Source organism: Coffea eugenioides, chromosome 5 (genome assembly GCF_003713205.1).
Source record: "Coffea eugenioides isolate CCC68of chromosome 5, Ceug_1.0, whole genome shotgun sequence".
NCBI classification, from domain to species: Eukaryota; Viridiplantae; Streptophyta; class Magnoliopsida; order Gentianales; family Rubiaceae; genus Coffea; species Coffea eugenioides.
In genome coordinates, this window is record NC_040039.1 from 2,789,651 (window position 1) to 2,812,788 (window position 23,138).

A 23,138-nucleotide genomic window follows, 5' to 3' on the forward strand; every position below is an offset into this window, starting at 1 on the left:
AAAGTCCAAAACAATTAAAACAAGAAAACAATTAACAATGAAATAAAATATCCAACTGAAAATCAAATGGCAATTCACTAAAATCAAGGTAATAATAATTAAAGGTCTAGCCAAGAAATAATTTCAGCAATAGTTCACCTAATTGATCATCGATGCACCTGCAATTCCAATTATTTATTAATAAATAGGTTATAACTGCCAAACAAGCGATGACAGTCAACCCCTCCTTACTGTATCGGTGATTAAGGTATGCCCGTTAACCACTGCTCTAATTGAGAAATAATTCTAGGTACGCCCGTAAGATTTAATTCCCCAACTGCCTTACGTATTAGAGGAGCCCTATTCTAACCAAATAACGCACTACCAGGGTTATTTCAGATTAGCCCGCGTATCCCCCTGATACGAATCTAATCGTGCCAGTTGTCACTATTTCAAGGTAATTAAACAATTACGGATTTAATACCCTAATTGACGATAGATTATCGAGTTAACTAATTATCCGAATCCAAGACAATCAATTAATTAAATAATCATGAACACTGCAATCAAGGGATATGCGAATACCAATAAATAAAAGAAAAAGATAAAATTAAATCGATCTCACAAGTTTTAGGCAAACCAAAGCCTCCGTTGCTCCTTCACTAGAGTGGAGAAATTAGTTCATATTTGATGCAAAAAAACCATACAAGATTGAATAGAGAGCCGCGGCCATCAGTTGGGCAATGGGCAAATTCAATTCGATAGAAGGAATAAAGAAACACAAAGTTGCAGAGGATGATTTAATGCCTTCACTTTGTCTGCTCATATGCAGGAAGAAAAAGGAACTGCTAAAAAGCTAAAAGGAAGGAAAGTCACATCCGTAGAAGAATTCCACTACTCCAAAAGCTAAGAAGGAAAAGACAAAGTAAAGCTAAGCTCAAGCTATTGCTCTGCCTCTGCAATTTTTATTTCGTATCTAGTAGTCTTTGCTACTGTTCGGCGGTCTCCATTCTGTCCAAGGCTCTGCGTCCGCTGCCGTCTTCCGTAAAATTACCAAAATGGGCACAATTTTTCCTTTTGCCAACAATGCCCCTCGGATAAGCTCTATGGCTTGGACTCCTTTTCTGTTAAATTGACACTTGTTATCATATTTTCGTTCTACTCCCTGAAATAGATGCAAAATACTAAAAGTGAGTAGAATTTAATAATTAATCCATATCGAGTCAGGTAATAGGGGAAATTAATAATAAAATAAATGATAAAATCGCACCCTATCAATTCCCCCCACACCTAAACCATGCTTGCCCTCAAGCATAAGAACAGTAAACAGACACCAAAATTTGATAATGGCTATTGCCCTATTTACCATATTGCCAAGATACCAAGGAAAACCATATATCAAGCATTTGTGATCAAAATCCGAGAAACATCACCCCGGTTAGCTTCTAAACCACAGACTCCTTCAATTCTAAGTTAACTTAATCTAAGAAGAAGGAATGGCGCACAACATTTATCGGCAAACGGTCCAAATATTAACCAAAATCTCCATATTAAGTCCATAAATCGGCAAGCTGACCTCTAACACAACCTGCACTCTTTTTTACGTTTTCTATTATTTATTTTTTCCTTTTGTTTTTCTTTTCTCTTTTTTTTTTTACAATAGCACAAAAGACTTAGTGTCTAGTTATTGAAGTCTTTTGACGCGAACTCCGACATCTTTCAAATGAAGGAGCCCGGTTACTCAGATCCTATCGCTATACGACCACGTACTCATAGAAATTACTACTTTTTGACGCGAGAATCGACACTTTTAGGTGCAGATCCCCGGTTACTCAGTAGTAACTAATAGCGGAGTACAGTCAACCATATTCACAGCCATATAGCACAAAAACGCAAAATAACACTGCTAAAAATAAAAAGAGGAGCAGCTTAGCCTCATTATTACCAAACATGGAGAACTAGAGTCAATATTGGACCAATTCACATGAAAATGCCAACAATCATTCCTTATGCCTAGAAAAGTTAACAAAGAAATCAAAAGAATTAAGCAATCACCGATATTCACCAAAAAGATGTTTTTGGATTCAACCATATTAACTTGATACATTTTATTAATAAAACTTGGCAACAGTAAAGTTAGAGGCAACAAACCAACATCAAACTTTGGCAGTCATAGGAGAGCTAGACAGGTGAATGACAAAAATGTAACGAAAACTAGACAAATGCCAAACTAAAAATAAAGGAAAAACACCTAAAAACTAAAAACTACTAAAAACTAAAACCACAACTGATCCCCCCCACACTTAAACAATACATTGCTCTCAATGTAGCAAATTAACATCAAAAGTAGGGGAGAGGGTAACAAAACTTCCCTGAAGTGGGGTCAAAGTGGTGGGTGGTACCCAAATTGAGGCATAAGACCCGCATGCTGCATGAATGCTGCCAAATTCTGCGCCATACTATGCACATTGTTAATTAGACGTAATCACTAAGCAATAAGCAGTGAAAGTGGCACAGTAGCCTTCCAAATCAACAAACAAAAGCAGAAATTACTCAACTCACGTTACTCCAATAGACTCAAGACAGAAGGCAGGAAAATAGACTCAAGTGATACCAAAAACGATCCCAACAAGGTAGCAAATAATGACAAAATGAACTCACCCCTAAAGCTCAAAAGTTGTCACCAATTGGAAAGTCCAATACATAACTCAACTGGGAGCAAATATAAGCACAAGGGTTTGGGTTTTCAAGCAAACAGCTGACCAAACACATAAGGAAGAAGCAATTCAAATAGGCAACCCAAAACACTGATAAATCCAACAGCACAAGCAGTACCAGAAATAGAAGAAACCAAAACTGTAATCAATTGAGGCAAATAACTCCCAAGGCAGCCCCAAACATGCAATAAAAACTCCAAGCAAGGCACAGGTAAAGAAAATCAAGCAATATACCACTTGCTAATATCCACCCAGAAACCCAAGAAAATGGCAACAACTCCAGCAGTTTAAAATCCAGAAAAATATTAGCGACGGAGGTGAAAAGCAATACCTCCACCCGTCAATTTGTTTGACAGGTGGTGATGGCGGACAGCGTCCGTAGTAGTGGCGGCGGCAAGCTGGAGCTTGGGTGAGCTGTGCGATGGAGAAGGAGAAGACCGCAGGGTCTGCGCGCGGCTGCTTGGTGACGGACGAGGTGGTGATGCGCAATGGCAGCTAAGCGCGATGGGAGAGGGCGGTGCCATCCTTGGGCTGCGAGCATCGTCTAGACGGAAAAGCTGCTGGCTAGGCTTGGAGAAGAGCTGGTAGTGGAGTGGTCATGTGGCCGTGAGCAAGGGCGAGACGGGCGAGGGAGCTGCACTGCTGGATGGCTCGCCGCGCGCGAGGTTGGACGGCGGAGTTGGCGGCTTGGCGGCAATAGGAGGAGGATGAGCTGGTGATGACGTGCGAAGAGGGAGATCGAAGAAGAGGGACGAAGGTGGGCTGGCGGTGAGGTTGGTTGGAGAGAGAGAGCTGGGTGGAGGTGAGCTACCCGCGCGGAGAGAGAGAGATTCGGAGGGAGAAGGAGAGGCGGCGCGTGGCAGTGGCGTCGAGCAGCAGGCGGCGTGTGAGTTTCGGGTGACACAGAGGAGAACAGGGGAGAAGAAAGAAAGAAGAAAGAAGAAAAGAAAGAAAAAGAAAGAAAAGGAAGAAAAAGAAAGAAAAAAGAAAAATAGTTTTTGTTGTTGTTGTTTTTTTTCTTTAAGAACTTGTTTTTTTTTTTCAACTGAAAGACTTTGTTTTTTTTTCCTTTTCTTTTTTTTTTTTGAAATATTTTTTTTATCTTTATTATTCTGGACAAAATTTATTTTTAAAATTCAAAAGTAGAGATTAACAGAAAATCAATAATCATTCTTGAGTTTTTTTTTTTGAATACTTACCTTTCCCACGAACGTGACGCGGGCACGTCAAGAAGGCACGGAATGAGGAGCTCTCCAGGTGACTTGACGCCGGCACGTCATATGGGCAACAACTCTTCTGACAGTGAGCTCTCCATACGACTTGACGCGGGCGTGTCATATCAGAGAGACACCTGCAAATCATAAAAAATTAAAATTGAAATAAAAAATCGGTCAAATTCAAGGAAAACATATTTAAACTATCAAACAAAACTGAACAAACAATTAAAAGAAATTGGGTTGCCTCCTAATGAGCGCCTTTTTTTAATGTCTTTGATTAGACATTGAACACCACTCTTTAATTTGGGTGTAAGTCAATTTTTCTTGTAATCCGTGGCACTCCTCTGGGATCCACATAGCCATTGAGTGCAACCTTCTTCCTTAATTTCCTGTTCCTTTTCACCTCATACATTGCTTTCATCCCTTTATACTTGTTCTCAATAAATTTGAATTTGCCCCTTCAAGCAAACTCAGAAAATTCTTGTACAGAGGGATTAATAGTATGAATAACAAACACAAAGTGAGAGTTAACAAGATGTTCCACTGTATCAAAAATATTAAAATGGACTAGTTCTCCATCAAATTTCATGGACAATGTACCCTTATTAACGTCAATTTTTGTCTGTACTGTGCTAAAAAAGGGTCTACCTAATAGCAAAGGTGAAGGGTCGGGAGAATGGTCATCATCCATGTCAAGTACATAAAAGTCAGCCGGGAATACCAATTCATTAACTTTAACCAGCACATCATCGACCAACCCATCAGGGTATGCATTTGTTCGGTCTGCCAATTGGATTATTATCTCAGTTTCTTTTAATGGACTGAGGTTCAGAGAAGCATACATAGATTTAGGCATTACGTTGATTGATACTCCTAAGTCCAGCAGAGTATTCCTAATCAAAGTATTACCTATCCTACATGGGACAGTAAACCTACCTGGATCCCCGCACTTTGGTGGAAGCTTCCTTTGGAGAACTGCTGACACGTTCTCCCCCACAATGACCCTTGCATCCCCTCTCAGCCGCCTTCGGTTGACACATAGGTCCCTCAAAAACTTTGCATAATTCGGCACTTGCTTGATGGCGTTTAACAGGGGAATATTGATCTCTACCTTGCGGAATACCTCCAGGATCTCCTTCTCCTTATACTGCTTCCTCGGTTTCTCCAACCTGCTAGGAAAAGGAGGCGGGTTAGTTCTAACTGTAATGACTGGATCAGAGAGTATCTTTTGATTTGTGCCATTGCTGTCCTCCTTCTCAAGCTCATTATCGATCCTTTCCTCGTCTTTGTCCTTGGAAATCGTGAGTTCGGACCCCTGAATTTCCTTCCCACTCCTTAAAGTCATTGCACTTACATTCTTCAGGTTCAATTCAGGTTGAGAAGGTAATTTTCCAAAAATTTGGGATTCCAGGCGGTTGATTGCCACTGCCATCTGACTTAGTTGATTTTGCATTACTGGTATCTGGCCCAGTTGATTTCTCATACCTTGTAGGTCAGAATCTGTCTTTTGTTGATTAGCAATTAATTGCTTCATCATCTCCTTCAAAGATGGACTAGAGCTTGGTGGCGGAGGTGGTGGTGGGCGGGGCTGATACTGCTGGTGATGCCCCTGTGGTCATTAGGTGCAAAATTGGGTTGCCTATTGCCTCCATAACTAAAGTTAGGGTGATCTCTCCAACCCGAATTATATGTATTCGAGTACGGGTCATAGGGCATTCTTGGCGCGGGCGCGTGACCAATCATGTTCACTTACTCTGCACTTTCTTCCTGAATCATCGGGCACATATCTGTAGAATGGCCCATCGTAGTGCAAATTCCACACACCTTGGCCTGAGATGCATTTCCTACAGCCAATTGCCTAACAAACGAGGTTAACTCCATCAGCTGCTGCTGGATAGAAGATGTATCTACCTCATTTCCCTTGCGTATCCGGACATCCTCCCTCGTACCGAACTATTGTAAATTCTCGGCCATTCCCTCAATTAGCTCCTATGCTGCCCGAGGAGTCTTATTCACCAGTTCCCCTCCACTCGCAGCATCAATGATACTCCTGTCTCTGAAGAGGAGGCCCTCATAGAAGTATTGAATGAGCAATTGCTCGCTTATTTGGTGCTGGGGGCACTTGGTGCATAGTTTCTTGAATCTCTCCCAATACTCATAGAGGGACTTGCCTGGGTGTTGCTTGATACCGCAGATCTCCTTCCTTAGACTTACAGCTCGAGACGCTGGAAAATAGTTGTCCAAGAATTTTTTCTTCAACTAGTTCCACGTGGTGATACTACCTGTTGGCAGGTAGTACAATCAGTCTTTTGCAGAATCCTTCAAGGAGAAGGGGAATGCCCTCATTTTTATCTGTTCTTCTGTAATACCTGGGGGCTTCATGCTGTTGCAAACTACATCAAACTCTTGCAGGTGTTTATATGGCTCCTCACCTGGTAAACCATGAAAAGATGGTAGAAAATGAATTGGTCCAGATTTTAACTCAAATGAGATGTTATCATTTAAACTTGGGAAAATAATGTATAGAGGCTGCTGAGTTAAATCAGGAGCAGCCATCTCCCTTAATGTTCGTGCATTTGCCATGGTAACTTTCTCTTGATCCGAGTCACTCGAAATGTTACCAAACGAATCTGTTGGGTCAACTTCAGGCTCAAGTCTCTGAGATGCAGCACTTGAGTGCTCTTCTCTGAGTTGTCTGGTCTCTTTTCTCGTTCTACGCGCAATCTTCTCTACCTCAGGGTCGAAAATTAATTCACCTGTACGAGAAGAACGAGGCATACACTCGGAAAGTACCAGAAAATTAGAACAAAAATGAACTAAAAAAGAAACAAATAACTAGCACAGTCTCCGGCAACGGCGCCAAAAATTTACAGGTTGTCGAAGCCTGTGCACTAATAATAATAAACCTGATTGCCAGTTAAAATAACCAAAATCCGATTCCAAGTACTGGAGTAGGGAATCTAGGTGTGCAATGGGTTACTTGATTCATCCTGTTCCCGAAAAGTTTGCTTGATCCGATATACCCGAATGGGATGGGTTTGTCACAAACCAATATTAATTTGTAGACAGGGCAAGTAGGGTCGTATCCTCAGAGATTGGGGATATTTGTTAATTTAGAAATCCAAAATAACACAGGGGATGTTTTTGAATAAGGGATGACAATTAAAACAATTCAACTAAAAATATAAAAATAAATAATTAGCTAGAAATTAAACGACAATTCACTAAACTGAGAGTAACAATAATTAAAAGTCCAAAACAATTAAAACAAGAAAACAATTAAAAATGAAATAAAATATCCAACTGAAAATCAAATGGCAATTCACTAAAATCAAGGTAATAATAATTAAAGGTCTAACCAAGAAATAACTTCAGCAATGGTTCACCTAATTGATCATCGATGCACCTGCAATTCCAATTATTTATTAATAAATAGGTTATAACTACCAAACAAGCGATGACAGTCAACCCCTCCTTACTGTGTTGGTGATTAAAGTACGCCCGTTAATCACTGATCTAATTGAGAAATAATCCTAGGTATGCCCGTAAGATTTAATTCCCCAACTGCCTTACGTATTAGAGGAGCCATATTCTAACCAAATAACGCACTACTAGGGTTATTTCATATTAGCCCGCGTATCCCCCTGACACGAATCTAATCGTGCCAGTTGTCACTATTTCAAGGCAATTAAACAATTACGGATTTAATACCCTAATTGACGATAGATTATCAAGTTAACTAATTATTCAGATCCAAGACAATCAATTAATTAAATAATCATGAACACTGCAATCAAGGGATATGCGAATACCAATAAATAAAAAAAAAAGATAAAATTAAATCGATCTCACAAGTTTAAGGCAAATCAAAGCCTCCGTTGCTCCTTGACTAGAGTGGAGAAATTAGTTCATATTTGATGCAAAAAAATTATACAAGATTGAAGAGAGAGCCGCGGCCATCAGTTGGGCAATGAGCAAATTCAATTCGATAGAAGGAATAAAGAAACGCAAAGTTGCAGAGGATGATTTAATGCCTTCACTTTGTCTGCTCATACGCAGGAAGAAAAAGGAACTGCTAAAAAGCTAAAAAGGAAGGAAAGTCACATCCGTAGAAGAATTCCACTACTCCAAAAGCTAAGAAGGAAAAGTCAAAGTAAAGCTAAGCTCAAGCTATTGCTCTGCCTCTGCAATTTTTATTTCGTATCTAGTAGTCTTTGCTACTGTGCGTCGGTCTCCGTTCTGTCCAAGGCTCTGCGTCCGCTGCCCTCTTCCGCAAAATTATCAAAATGGGCACAAATTTTCCTTTTGCCAATAATGCCCCTCGGATAAACTCTATGCCTTGGACTCCTTTTCTGTTAAATTGACACTTGTTATCATATTTTCGTTCTACTCCCTAAAATAGATGTAAAATACTAAAAGGGAATAGAATTTAATAATTAATCCATATCGGGTCAGGTAATAGGGGAAATTAATAATAAAATAAATGATACAATCGCACCCTATCAAAGGTCCATATGTTTTTTTCTACGATGTCAATATTTCATATTTTATAGCTTTGGTCTAATTTGAATCCATAAAAATAGCTTGCCCTCCGATTGAAATATCAAATATCACCTGATAAGACATTATATACAATGGCCTCCAGATATTCACATAACCTATGAGTTGGCATATAATTGGCCATGGAATATTTTGACCATTTTATTTTGGCTTCTGGAGAAAACCGATTTGGTGGATTGTCAAGATCAGATCTGCCAGACAATACATAACAAGCAATTGTATCCAAATCAATAAAAGGCAAAAGTGTAGCGGGAAATACTAACCTCAGAAATATTCTGAGGAGAAGAATGATCAGGTATTAAGGATAGAGAGGTTATATCATCCGGATCGGCTTCTATATCACCTTTTTAGAAGACAAATCAGCAACAGCTTCTTGAGCTATCAACAATATCATTAGCCTTAAGAGTATTTTCAAACATAATCATCAGTAAATCAGCTTTTTAACCATCGGTCATTGGCAAATTGGCGGTTGGCCCATTGGCATCGACATGTAAAATGGCATTAGGTATTGGCATATTAGCATCGATATTTATAAATTGATATTAGGCTGATCAGTACTTGGCTATGATAGCACACTAATCCCGACCAATTCTACCATTCCTTATCATTTATCTCCCTCCTGAATTGAAGAATTGGATATTGATGATAAAAAAATGTCTACTCCAAGAAGGTATCATCCATTGTTTTATACATCTTCTTGGTGGTTGGATCATAGTACCGATAACCCTTCTTGTGCACAATATATTTTAAGAAAACACATCGGATAGCACAAGGATTCAATTTGCTATACTAATTCTTGGGCAAATGAATTAATACCACATAGCCAAATACTTGTGCTGGAACTGACGAGCGTGAAGTATGCATACAAAATTAAATTTAATCCATAGTCAAATTTTACATTTATAAATTGTTAAATACCATACAGGGAAGAATGGATAACTACCAACACTACTGAAACTCCTCTATTATTGAGACGATCAACAAATTGAACGAAATAAAACTAAGATAAAATGTGCAAGAAAATAGCAACTGAAAGATCCTTAGGTCATGATATTTCTAACTACTCATGCAAGTGCAATTTTTTGGATCATTGATCACTGCTATCTTGCCTAATTATGGTGTAATTTCCTTATGCATATGAAACCTACCCTCGTAATGAATCAACTATATTTATAAGTAATCCATACCTACTCTCGTGGTTATGAAATTAGTTACAAATTCATTATCTCTATGAAATTACACGGAACAAGTCACAAAGATACACTTCTACTTTCATGAGTGTACTCCCTAGGTTTAGCACTCCCTTGAACTAATGTTAAATTCCAATTCTCATCGCCAATCTAACACCTTTAGATAATCACAATTAATGGCTAGTTAATCATGATTAGAAAAGCAAAAGAGCTAAATAACTTGATCAAAATAATAGCATCAAATAACCAAAAAATCAACATAATACAATCATACAAAGTTCAACAAAAACCCAAGGAATAAATTTTAGAAACACATTGAAAATTAAATCTAAACTTGTATATTAACTAGACATGGAATCAATTACAAAAGATAAAGAGTTGGCAAGGTCAAGTAATTCTTGTCACATGAGTTCCCTCCGTCCCTTCTTTATCCTTCAACTTCATCTTCATCTTTTTTTTTTTTTTTTATACCATCCCTTAATATATTAAAAACCGAGAAAAAAATACATCAAATTAGAGGGGGGCCAAACCTGACCTCTGTTAAAGAAAAAGAAACATGTAATGATGGAAAATAAACACACATATAAAGGAATTGTAAAGACATAACAGATCAATCCAAAGAAATCATCCACACGAGGGTGCTCCACATTTGTGTGACTGCGAGTGAGCATTGGAATTTGGTTTGAGATCTTGACGTGTTTGCATTGTTTTACCTTTTTTTGAAAGCTGTTTCCTCGCTTTCTTTGAAATCACTTGGGTAAATTGCTGTTGTACTAGATTCTGGTCTTGATCTTTGTGTTTGTCGTGTTGTGAATCGTCTTCTTCTTCTTCTTTTTTGTCGTTATTGCATGTTATACTTGAACGAATAAAACTAATTTGATGTGGTCGGGGAAGTGTACCATGTAATTTTTCCCATTTAACCTCTTCGAACACATCTTTGAAAGCTGGCACTGGATTTTGAGGCACCGTGGTTTTCGTTTCTGTTCTTGTACTTGTACTTGGAACCACAAGGAGTGGTAAGGCAACGTCGGGGTCAGTGGTGTCGACCTTTTGATGATTATCGTCTCCCAAATTCTGCTTCTCAAAAGCTTGGGACCCATCACTTTTATTCCAATTAGAATTTTCAGCATTTTGATTTCTAATTGAAGTATTGTCGGCCATTTGCTGCTGACCATCTCCCAATATTTGCTCCACTAGAATATGGGACTCCTCACAATCATTTCCAGCAATGTGATCGCATGGTCCCTCCCTTTGGTCATCAACAACGAACTTTGCTTTTCCATGCTTGACAGCTTTTTCGTTGCAGTTTTGCCCTGGCACAGCAGCCCCCTCTATGGGCTCCATCATGCCTGGGCCTGCTACCACGTTCAGCTCCACCAGCGCCAATTCTCCCGTATTAGCAGTCCCTTCCATCACTTCCTCTGGTTCGCCAATCACGCGGTCAGCCATAGCGTGAAGAATGGCATCAGCAGCAGCCTCTATCCCCTTCTCCACAAGCACAACCGTAGACCCTCCAAGCTGGTTCAGTAAGCACGATGCATCTCCCACAGCAGTAGTAGGGGTGTCAACGTGCAGTGACCCCTCGGAATGGCTCTTACCCGAATTCTGTGTCGCACCAGATTTCACCCCATCTCCTTCACTCACCCCCCTTCGCTCCTCATCCTCTGTACGCTGCGTGTTAGCTGGTGAGGAGCGAACCTTTGCACCCATCACCCCTGTGACCAGATCCTCCTGCGTCTTGTGCAAACGCAAATCAGGGTGCTTCACACGGCAATGATTCTCGCCATGCCCTTGACGATAGCAGTGGCTGCAATAATTAGGGAGGTTCTCAGGGATAAGAACCTGCCAAAAACCATCCCCATCTCCCATATCGACCCACACCCTCGACGGAATCGATTTGAGCAGATCCACCTCAACACATACCCGTGCCACATTCGGTCGCGAAAACGAAGACGTAGCCGCATCCACGAATAGCGGCGTACCCAAGCAGGAGACAAGATGAAATAGACATGGCTTAGCAAATAAGTGAATTGGGAGTTTGGGCAATCTAAACCAGACGGGAACAAGGGAAGACTCTCTGTTCACATGGAACTTAGATGTCCACTTAAAAACCCTCATGGGGGATCCATTCACGTGCCACAAACTTCGTCCCCAAACGCGAAGGAAATCCGCTTCACACTGAAATTTCAGCAACACATGCCTAGCATCTAACAATCCCACAGTCGCCGTATCCTTCAAATCAAGAGTCGACAAGAATTTCCTCAGGTCAGGCAGCAGCGGCCGCCCCTTAGAGAACTTCCCAACCAAAGTGTAGCGGAATGGAGCAGCAACCACTGCTATGTCAGCCGCACTGAAGACCACCGCAGGCTCTCCACGGTGTGTTGTCATCCTCGCTTGAACTTGCACTACCTCGGACGTCGGTTGTGGCTCAAACAACGCAGAGAAGGCCTTCTTCCTAAAGGGGGAGGAAGAGGCCGACAGCCCCCCACCCGGAGGAGGGGGGGCAGTCTCGGCTGCCATGGTTAATTAGATTTGCCAATGGTTCATGAGCAAGAGAGAGAGTGTGTGTGATTAACTTCATCTTCATCTAGTTAATACGCAAGAAAGAATAAACTAACTAAAACTAAACTATCCTATACTTCCCTAAATTAAAGAGCTAAGAACTACAATTTTGTGGTGTTTTCTGTTACACCTCTCCAAGCTCTTCCTTGATTCTTTAAGCAAATGTGTTTATATAGAGAATAAATGGTCCAAAAAATGGTTCTAGATCTACTCTTTTACAATTAAAAATTCTCCAAATTCATTCCTCAAAAAATATGAAATAATGGAGGTGAAACAAGTTGCGCAAGTGGAAGCCATAAAGTTCTGTTGGAATCCTTCCAGCAATTCGGCCGAAATCTGGGCCGGATTCTTGGAGGGTTTCCTTCCCTGTTTCATTTCTTCATTTTTTTTGCTTCACTCAAACTTTTTGCCTCGAATCCTTCCGACAATCTAGCTTGGAGGATTGGTGGGATTCGACCAACTTTCTTCTTTTCTGCATTTCTTTACTCTTGTGCCTCGATCTACCCTTGAAACTTGCCATCCTTGCGACTTTAGGATTTCAATCAACATAATATAAAATTATTTCTTTTCCCAAGTGAAATCCATTTCCAACTCCTACAAAAACAATAAAAAACAAGCAAGGAAAAGGGACAAAAATCTCATTTAAATACTAAGTTGCATTTAGAACCAATCTTAACCAAAATGGACCATTTTCTTCTTATAATATTAAAAAAATGAGAAAATGTATACAAAATGTCATCCAAATATGGCATAAAATAGTCACTTATCATCTTCATGCTTAAATCATTGCATTTTTTCAAATTCAATTCCTTATAATTCGGCAAACAATCATTATACAATTATTCAATTTACACTAAATACTCATAATATCAATCAAATGAGAGATTATTATACCCTAATTTAAACAAGTTAAATTTAATCTCTCATCCTAATCTAATTTCATAAATGAGCAATTCACATAGTCAATTTATGTTTTCTTCCTCCTACAATCATCTTTTCTCAAATACAAGCTCTAAAGAGAGATATATTTACTTTACTAATACTATTTTACTCAAATCGTTAAAATGTCTTTTGACGCGAAAATCGATAATTTTAAATCAAGATTTTCGGTTACTCAACATTTCACTTAATCAAGTTGTATTGCATACTCATAATCCAAGTACCTTTCTACACGAAGGTTGACATTTTTAAATGAGCACTCCTGGTTATTCAGTCCAAGAATCATTGGAATAGAATAAAAAATTTTATTTTCTTATTTTCATTTGTTTTCTATTTTTTCTTTTTTCTTTTTTTCAAAAGTAAAGACAATAAATAGACATTCATTCTTAGCAAATACGTGAGAATAATCAAAAGAATAGTATAGCATTTATTGACTATATCAATCACTCATAAAATTAAGTAAAAAGAAGAAATCACATTAAACAAGTAAAATATAGGCATAATTCTCCTCACTTTACAAGATATACTTTCTAAAATGCAAAACACTAGTTGCCTAATATGAGAGAAGAAGAAGGAGAGAAAGATATTTGGGAATAACATTTCTCTTGATTGAATGAGTGATACAATAGATACATATGTATACAAGATTAAAATTAATCAAGATCCTAAAATCCAACTATCAAGATACTCAAATCAAGTTAGAATAATTAGCATAGCTAATCCCTATAATTAAGATAGAATATTTAGACTATCTAATCCCTATGATTAAAATAATGCATAATATACTTAGATGAATCTAGACTTTTTTACACTCTCTCTCAAGTTGGAGAATACAAACCATATGCGCCAAGCTTGCCACATATATATTTTATTCGAGAACTTTTGAGTGACTTAGTGAGGAAATCTGCAAGTTGATCATTTGAATTAACAGACTATGTCTCAATAGCTTTGTAAATCAATTTTTCTCTCACAAAATGACAATCAATTTCAATTTGCTTTCCTCTCATGAAAGACTGGATTGGAGGCAATGTGCAATGCAAATTGATTATCGTAAACCAACTTCATTAGACCATGAGTCCCTAAATTCAATTTATTCAACAATTGTTTAAGCCATATTAGTTCATATGTAGCCATAGCCATAGCTTGATATTCATTCTCAGCACTAAATCTAGTAGTCACAGCTTGCTTTTTACTTTTAAAAGATATTAAGTTGCCACCAACCAGAATACAATACCCTATGATAGAATGACGATCAATAGGTGATCCTGCCCAATTTGTATTAGAGTAACCAATTACTTGCATGTTTCCTCTATCAGTATACAACAATCCTTGGCCGGGTGCTCCTTCGATATATCTAAGAATGCGAATTGTTGCATTCCAATGAGTATCACTCGGGGAGTCCAAAAATTCACTAATAACTGAGACAGGAAAAGATATGTTAGGCTGTGTTACTGTAAGATAGTTCAATCGTCCCACCAGCCTTTGATACTTTCCAGAATCTTTAAGTGGCTCCCCCTATCCTAATAACAATTTAACATTGGAATCCGTTGGAATATCTACAGGTTTAGCATTTGACATGCCTGCCTCCTCCACAATATCTAACATGTGTTTTCATTGGCAGATAACAACACCATCTTTAGATTGGGCAATTTCGATACCCAAGAAATAATGAAATTTGCCCAAATCTTTCATTTGAAAATGGCCAAAATGATGTTTCTTTAATTGAACAATTCCATCATGATCCTACCTAGTGATAATAATATCATCCACATAGAAGACAAGATAAATACCATCTTTCGATGGAGAATGATGATAGACCACTGAATGATCAGTCTCACTATGAATCAGTCCATATTTTTCGACATCATTGAAACATCCAAATCAACTATGTAGAGATTGTTTTAGACCATGGAGTATACATTTTAAATGACAAACCATTCCACTAGACTATCCCTGAACAACAAATCCAGGTGGTTGTTCCATAGAAACTTTCTTTTGCAATTCACCATAATGGAATGCATTTTTATGTCTAATTAGTGCAATGGCCAATCATGTATAGTAGCTAGAGATAAGATGAGATGAACAGAAGACATCTTGGCTACTGAAGAAAATGTGTCAATATAACCCAAACCAAAAATTTGAGTTTATTCCTTAGCCACAAGACGAGTTTTAAGATGATCAATTTTATCATTCGAACCAACTTTAACAGTATAAATCTAATGAAAACTAACAGCTGATTTATCAAGTAGGAGAGGAACCAACTCCCAAGTAGCATTCGAGTCAAGAGCAGCCATTTCATTCATCATTGCTTGACACCACCCAAAATGGGATAAAGCCTCACCTACAGTTTTAAAAACAAACATAGACGACAAAAAGGACAAAATGGCATAATAGGATAAAGAAATACAGTGATAACTAAAACAATTATAATTTGGACATTGATTTTTACTGGAATGAATACCTTTTCTGATAGCAATTGGTGGACTAGTTAGAGATGGGATCGTGGTTGGTGACGAAATTGGAACAGTGTGTATGATGAGGATGATGAGGTGGCGACTCAAGTTGGTTCGAGTGGTGTTACAGCCATGAAGGTTTTGGTTGGCCCCATGACTCATGCTAGAACTGGACGGTTTAAAGAAAATCTACAAGTGTTGGTGAGAGCAGTTCAAGAGCAAGTTGGAGGTCCATGGGCTATTCAGGGTTTCATGGATGATGATTGAGCCATGGTGAATGTAATTGATGGTTCAATTAAACATATAGAAGGAACTAGACTAGAATTCCATGAGTTTAGGGCATCGAAAGAAGTAAGGGAAAATGGCCCCTGATGGATCCGCGCCTGGATCGAGTCGCATACTCAAGCCATTGTTTCATTTCATCTTCGTTTTCCTTTGGTTTTGTCACTAAACCGCGAGAGAATCTACCAACAAACCGTCCGCGATTACATGTCAGATCAAACTTTTTAATTTTTAGCAATTTTCGTAGTTTTAAACTATTTTCTATTTCCTAGCATCCGTTTGGTTTTTTTGTAAGCCTATTAAGGCATATTTCGTATATTTAGACATAAGTACTAGTGTTATTAGGGTTTGGGTTTTGTAAGGTTATAAATAGTCAAACTTGCCATATTTTGTTTAGTCAAGAATTTTCCAGCAAATTATGTGACATTCTCTCTTTGGCTTCTTGTGAGCTTTTCTTGAATACCTTAGTGTGAATTTAGGATTTTCATTCAACTTATCAATCAAGAACTGCACTTGATTGTGGCATTATTTTAGCTTCTTTTGCTAACTAAACTTGATTAATCAAAATCTAGATCCTTGGACCATGTCATGTTACAGATTGTGTAGCAAGTCATTCTACCATCTTGGTTTTCCTTTGGCCAACATTCTATCACTAAATCGTGGAAGAATCCGCCAGTAAACCATTCGCATTTACGTGTCAAATCAAATTTTTTAATTTTTAATGATTTCTTAGTTTTAAACTATTTTCTATTTCATAGCGTCCGATTGATTTTTTTTGTAATCTTATTAAGCCATATTTAGCATATCTAAACACAACTACTAGTTTTATTAGGGTCTGGGTCTTGTAAGGTTATAAATAGCCAAACTTGCCACATTTTCTTTAGTCAAGTATTTTTTAGAAAATTGTGAGAGATTCTTTTTTTGGTTTCTTGTGATCTCTTCTTGAATACCTTAATGTGAATTTAGGGTTTTCAATCAAGAATCGCACTTGATTGTGGCGTCGTTCTACCATCTTCTGCTAACTAAATTTGATTAACCAAAATCTAGATCCTGATTGCGTAGCGAGTCGAACGCAGATCATATCAATATGAGTCATGAGGAATTTCAGTAAATTTTCCAATACCATTATCTGGAACTGCAGTGGGACGATTATTGCGTCTATGATAAGTAAGAAGTGATGGTGATTTGGGTGAAGTTATAGGCTCATTGGGATGCTGACTAATGTCAATGTCATAAGTAAGAGGAACAAAATAAGTAGAAACAGGAATATCCTCAGTGATTGTAGAATGAGTCATGAGGAATTTCAGTAAATTTTCCAACACCATTATCTGGAACTGCAGTGGGACGATTATTGCGTCTATGATAAGTAAGAAGTGATGGTGATTTGGGTGAAGTTATTGGCTCATTGGGATGCTGACTAATGTCAATGTCATAAGTAAGAGGAACAAAATAAGTAGAAACAGGAATATCCTCAGTGATTGTAGAATGCTCAGACTTATTAAGTTGAAAGAAAGGAATAGTTTCATAAAATGTAACATCTGCACAGGTGATGTATCATTTGAGATCAAGAAAAAAATATTTGCACCCTTTTATATTCGAGAGTATTCAAAAATACACATTTGACAGTACGAGAAGACAGCTTGTCTTTTCTAGGAGTTAAATCATGTACAAAATATGTACAACCAAATATACAAGGGAAATAGAAAATAGAGGATCATTTGGATATACAAGAGAGTAAGAAATTTAATCATTAAAAATAGATGATAGTATGTGATTAATCAAATAGCATGCTATGAGAATAGCAACCCTCAAAAACATAGCGGAACATTTGTATGAAGAAGTAAAGTACGTGCTATCTCAGTCAAATGCCTATTTTTTCTTTCAGCAAGCCCATTTTGTTGTGAGATATGAGAGCATGATGATTGATGAATAATTCCTTTAGAACTCATAAAAGACTTAAAAGGGATAGAAAAATACTCATGTGCATTATCACTACCCAATATCTTTATGGGAACACCAAATTATGTTTGAATTTCAGAGACAGTTTTTGAAAAATAGAAAACACTTCAGATCTACTTTTCATAAGAAACAACCAAGTACAATGAGAATAATCATCTGCAGAAGTGACAAAATACTGATATGCTAAAGTGAAAATAGCATGACTTGATCTACAAACATCAGAATGGACTAAAGGAAATTGGAGATTCAGCTCTATTATTAATTCTTTTCCGGAAATGACTACGAGTGTGTTTTCCAAACTGACACGATGCACACTTTAAAAAAGGCATAGTAATAGATAGCACCATCTTCCAAAATTTATCTAAATGTGAATGACCACCTAAATGACTATGAATTAGTAAAAGATCATCTACTACAAAACAAGATATTGGTGCTGACAAAGAGAGATGGTAAAGTTCCTGTAACTCATATCCTGTGCCAATTGTCCGTCCCATACCTCGATCCTGTACAACAATAGATTTCTCATCAAATATAACTACGCATTTAAGAGAATGACAAAAATGATGAACAGACACAAAATTAAAAGAATAATTGGGTATATAAAGGACAGATTCAAGGGGCACAGAAAGTAGAGGGTTAACCTTGCCAATCCCTTTCATTTGGATTTGTGAGCCGTCAGTAAGAGTAATATTGGGTAGAGAAGTAGAACTACTAAGTGAAGAGAAAAGTTGTGGATTACCAGAAATATGATCTGTGGCAGCAGAATCTAAAACCCATAGACCAAGAGAAGGAAATTGAGAAACACAAACGCTAGCATTACCAGTTCGTACTATTGAGCCAACAGGCATGAAAGGCTGTTTAGTTGTAAACCATTTCGCAAAATCCTCATACTCAGGTTTGAAATTTATTCCTAAACTTTCACAATGTTCTGATTGAACAACATTTGCTGCTTATTGTGGAGGACGTCCATGCAAGAGCCAACAACGATCTTCTGTATGTCCAACTCTTTTATAATAGTCACAATAGGGTCGATTTCTATTACTATTATAACCACCTCAGCCACGACCACGATCCCGGCCTCTTCTTTAACTAGATTGAGATACCAAAGCGGATGAATCAATGACAATAGTTTTCGTAAATGACTTTGATTTATCAGAAAGTCATAACAATCATAAAAAAACTTGAGATAGAGTAGGAATTATGGAATTAGCAAGAATCTGATCATGGAATGTAGAATATTCTGTTGGTAAACCAAAAAGAGCCAAAAGCATAAAAAATATACCTCTTTGAAAAAGTTGTTCCTGTTGAGCTGCAGTAGGGGATAGTAACAACTCATTGAAATCTGAAAGGATCCCTTGAATTATGCCTAAGTAAGAACTCATAGGCATATCAAGTTTTTGGGGTGCAACGAGATTCATCAAATCAGAATAAATAGTATAAATACGAGAGATATCATTGGTGTATAATATTTTGACCTACTCCCACACACTAAAGCAAGTCTTATGTGGACGAAAAATTTGCTTAAGTGAAGAATCAATAGTCTACCAAAGCATGCTACACAATTGTGCATTGATTCTCTTCCACTTGGATCGATCAACCATAGTATCACCATAGTATCATTAGGTTTGGTAGTGAGATGATCTTTATATCATTGTCCCATGAACCATAACTCAACATCAACAGCCCAAGTACAGTAGTTATTACCTTTCAATTTTTTTGCAGTGATAATAGTAGAACCAGTAATAGATGAATTTACCATAAGAGGAGTTGTTGTGGATTTGGACGTACATGTTACAGACGTATCAAATGTAGATATGGTGATATTAGATCAGAAAGAATCATAGGATAAAATTACTGGAAAAGATGATCAGAAAACAAAGAATCTAAAAAAAATTTCTCTCTCACAACTCTGATACCATGTGAGAGAAGAAGAAGGAGAGAAAGATATTTGGGAATAACATTTCTCTTGATTGAATGAATGATACAACATATATATATATATATATAAGATACAAATTAATCAAGATCCTAAAATCAAGTTAGAATAATTAGGTTATCTAATCCGTATAATTAAGCTAGAATATTTAGACTATCAAATCCTTATGATTAAGATAATGCATACTGTATCTAAATGAATCTAGACATGTTCAACACATAATAACCATTTTTAAGTCAAATAAGGACTGAAATCTCCAAGGTACATATAAAGTATCAATAAGTGGGAGAATCACGATACTTAAGGTTGGAACAAATTGGCACTTTTTAACAATCATAGCAAAATTTTAAAGATTTTGGATCGTAGTAAAATTTTGAAAAAATTTTGACAGAATTTTTGCTTATAACTGGATAAAACTCCCTACCAACAACCCAATTTTTCAAGAAAATTTTCACATGGCGACATTTTCAAATTCAATTTCAACATTTTTAATGCATGTAAATCCACAAAACATCATCACAAGGCATAAAATAGCAAGCCAATTATTTCTCTCCCACACACTTAAATTTCACATTATCCTCAATGTAAGAAAAGGAAAATAAAGAGATAGAGACTAGAGTAAGAGATAATACTCTCCTATCAACTCTTGTAATCCAAATCTATGGCCATGTGACACGATTCCAACCTTATTTGAGAACACAATCAAAGGAGAATTCAATAAATGTGCCACTTCAAAAGGTAAGATTATAATAAAATAACAACTTAAGAGTAAAATCTTGCAAACATCAAAAAGTAAATATGCAAGTCAAGAAAAATTGGAAAAATGGGTCATGCAAATAGAACCAACACAATGTTCAAGTGCGATAAAAACGTGAAACTAGCTATATTCAAGTATTTGCATGAATCACCAAAGTAAAGTTAACCTAACTTCACAAAATAATCATGAATAAAATGAGTTTCATTTATACATTGTGTCATCAATGTCCAATTTTTCAAATTTCAACAAGTGCTAAACAAATTCCAAAATAGAGGCAAACACATCAAATGGGCATATAAATGACCTTCTTGAGAATTCATGAAATGCTAAAAACAATTGAACCACAAAGATCATAAGTGCATTCATGAATTTTTTCCATTAAAGGTCATTCTTTAATTCATCTCAAGTTCTAGAATTACCAAAGAATTCCAAAATAATTCTACCAATGCACATTTCATTCATTTAGTAATTTATCAAATGAATATCATAAAACTCTTGTAAACCTAATTAAAAGGTGACATTGGCCATTTAATATGTAACTTTTCACCAAGCCAAATTAAGCATCAAATTAGCAAAAATTCACCAAATTTACCAAATATTCACAAACTCATGATTTATTCATCATCAATAATCATAAACAACATTAACAAGTGCAATAAAAATCACCAAACTTCATAAAGACAAGAAATTCAAAAATGCCAAAAATGTGAAAAATATTCACAAGTGGCAATAATTAAAAGACAAAATTTAGTGAAGAGTTGTTACTTAAACTTGTTGAGTGTTAATTAGGGATGTAAACAGAGTAAAAAGCCCCCCAAAATGCAGTCCAATTCGGCCCCAATTGAATGGTTCAAGAAGGTGAAACCTTATCTCAAAAAGCTTGCAACCTAATTTAAAGTGATTTTTGAAAAATTTTGAACCATGAAAGCTTCTCCAAAGGATGAGAGAATTGTTTTGGTGAAGTTGGTTAGGAGATTTGATGGTTTAATAAAAGGATTTTGGTGAGTAGTATGTGTTTAAGATGTGATTGTGTGCATATTTGTCAAGAAGAAGAAGAAGGAAATGAAAGAAACCCATGCGCAGATTTCCTTTAAAACTTGAAGAAACCAGAATCCGGCCAAAAGCTAAAATATTTCTTTCTTGCCCTGCCTACCCAGCCTTGAATCCAGCTAGAATTTGACCAGATTTACTGCAGAAAACTATAATTTCTGCAGTTTTTTCTCCAATTCTCTTGTCCAAATTTCCGCATTTCACCTAGTATCCAACTATTTTCATGCTACTTAAATAAAATCCAACTTTAACATTCAAAATGCATCTTTTTAAATCAAGTACACTTGAAAATACATGATCATGCTATTGGAAATGGGCTGGAAAGTGGTGTGAACATAGAGCAAATTGCAGAATTCTGGTTACAATACATGACCTGAAGTCGCGCATTCAAGGCTCGCGTATTCTCCTTGGCAGTGTTTTCTTGCTTCTTTTCTGCTCCAATTCCTCTCTGATACTTCATGCAAGATGTTCATTTTGTTGTTCATACATTGCTCCAAGAATACTTGCCTTGAATATCTACTTTCCTTTCCAAAGTATTGTTGAATTGAGCTCTAATGAAGTTGAAATGCATCCGACTTGATTCAACATTTGATAATTAACTCTTCTCAATTCCTACAAATATAACCAACATTTTCACATTAAATTGGTCAATTGAAATTTACAAAATTTAGAAACTTAAGGAACAAATTCATCTTAAATCATCCTATTTTGTACCACAAATAAACACAAAATGATACTTATAACCATGTACAATATGCACTTATCACATGCATTAATATAACTTTAAAATGAAACACTTTAAATGCATGAATACATCAAATGAATATGAAAACTCCCTTTTTGCCTCGATGTAGACACTTTTGCACTTTAGATGACTTGCATGAATCCTTATTGTAACAACCTATAAAACACACAAAAACACAAATCAAACACTTAAAAATTGCTAAAAACAAGAAATCATTGGGCTGCGTCCTAACAAGCGCTTATTTATAGTCATTAGATTGATTATATAATCTCATTTTTTAAGGAGGTTTGTTAATGAGTAATCTACCATTTTAAAATGTGGTAGATCAATAAAAGAAGGCTTGATTGTATGAGCCATATATCCAAATGATAAGAGAGATGGAAGTCACTTACCAATCTCAAGTGATTCATGAATATTACCTTGAATATGCCTCACATGAGTACTCACCAAAGCACAAGAATTTATTGGACAATAATACTTTTAAAACCTATACTTTCTTGACACTCCTCAAGAAGTATTAAAAATGAGTCATTAGTACTCATCCCTTGAGATTCAAAATTAGCTCCAAAGGTATTATCATGTGAAATGGATATTTCTTCATTGAAACTCATATTAAATTCATTATTTTCATCAAAATGTAATCCATTTTCACATCCAACATTCTCACTATTTATAATAGGGTTAATTTGCATATAAATAGAAGAAATAACTTCACACAAATCACACAGTTGGCATTGAATTCTACCAAAGTGAGAAGCTAATTCATCTATTCTTTCCTCAACCCTATCAAAA

The 23,138-nt window shown here is 36.8% G+C and overlaps 1 protein-coding gene across 1 annotated transcript; it reads right to left on the bottom strand.

Moving 5' to 3' along the window:
* Window positions 1-14,151: 14,151 nt before the first annotated feature.
* LOC113770350 (uncharacterized mitochondrial protein AtMg00810-like) lies at window positions 14,152-17,224 on the bottom strand. Its single transcript, XM_027314770.1, has 3 exons — window positions 17,023-17,224; window positions 15,396-15,505; window positions 14,152-14,679 (listed from the first exon to the last, which is right to left on the bottom strand). Exons 1-3 carry the CDS (start codon window positions 17,222-17,224, stop codon window positions 14,152-14,154), a joined length of 840 nt encoding a protein of 279 aa, XP_027170571.1.
* Between the last annotated feature and the right edge of the window lie 5,914 nt (window positions 17,225-23,138).

What these genes read in the sequence shown, in the direction of transcription:
- LOC113770350 (XM_027314770.1), bottom strand. Translation starts at nt 17,224, where the DNA reads ATGGTGTTGGAAAATTTACTGAAATTCCTCATGACTCATTCTACAATC. An exon ending in CACTGCAGTTCCAGATAATG is followed by an intron (nt 15,506 to 17,022) that starts GTATTGGAAAAT and finishes TTAAAACTGTAG; the next exon opens with GTGAGGCTTTATCCCATTTT. An exon ending in TCCTACTTGATAAATCAGCT is followed by an intron (nt 14,680 to 15,395) that starts GTTAGTTTTCAT and finishes TTATTAGGATAG; the next exon opens with GGGGAGCCACTTAAAGATTC.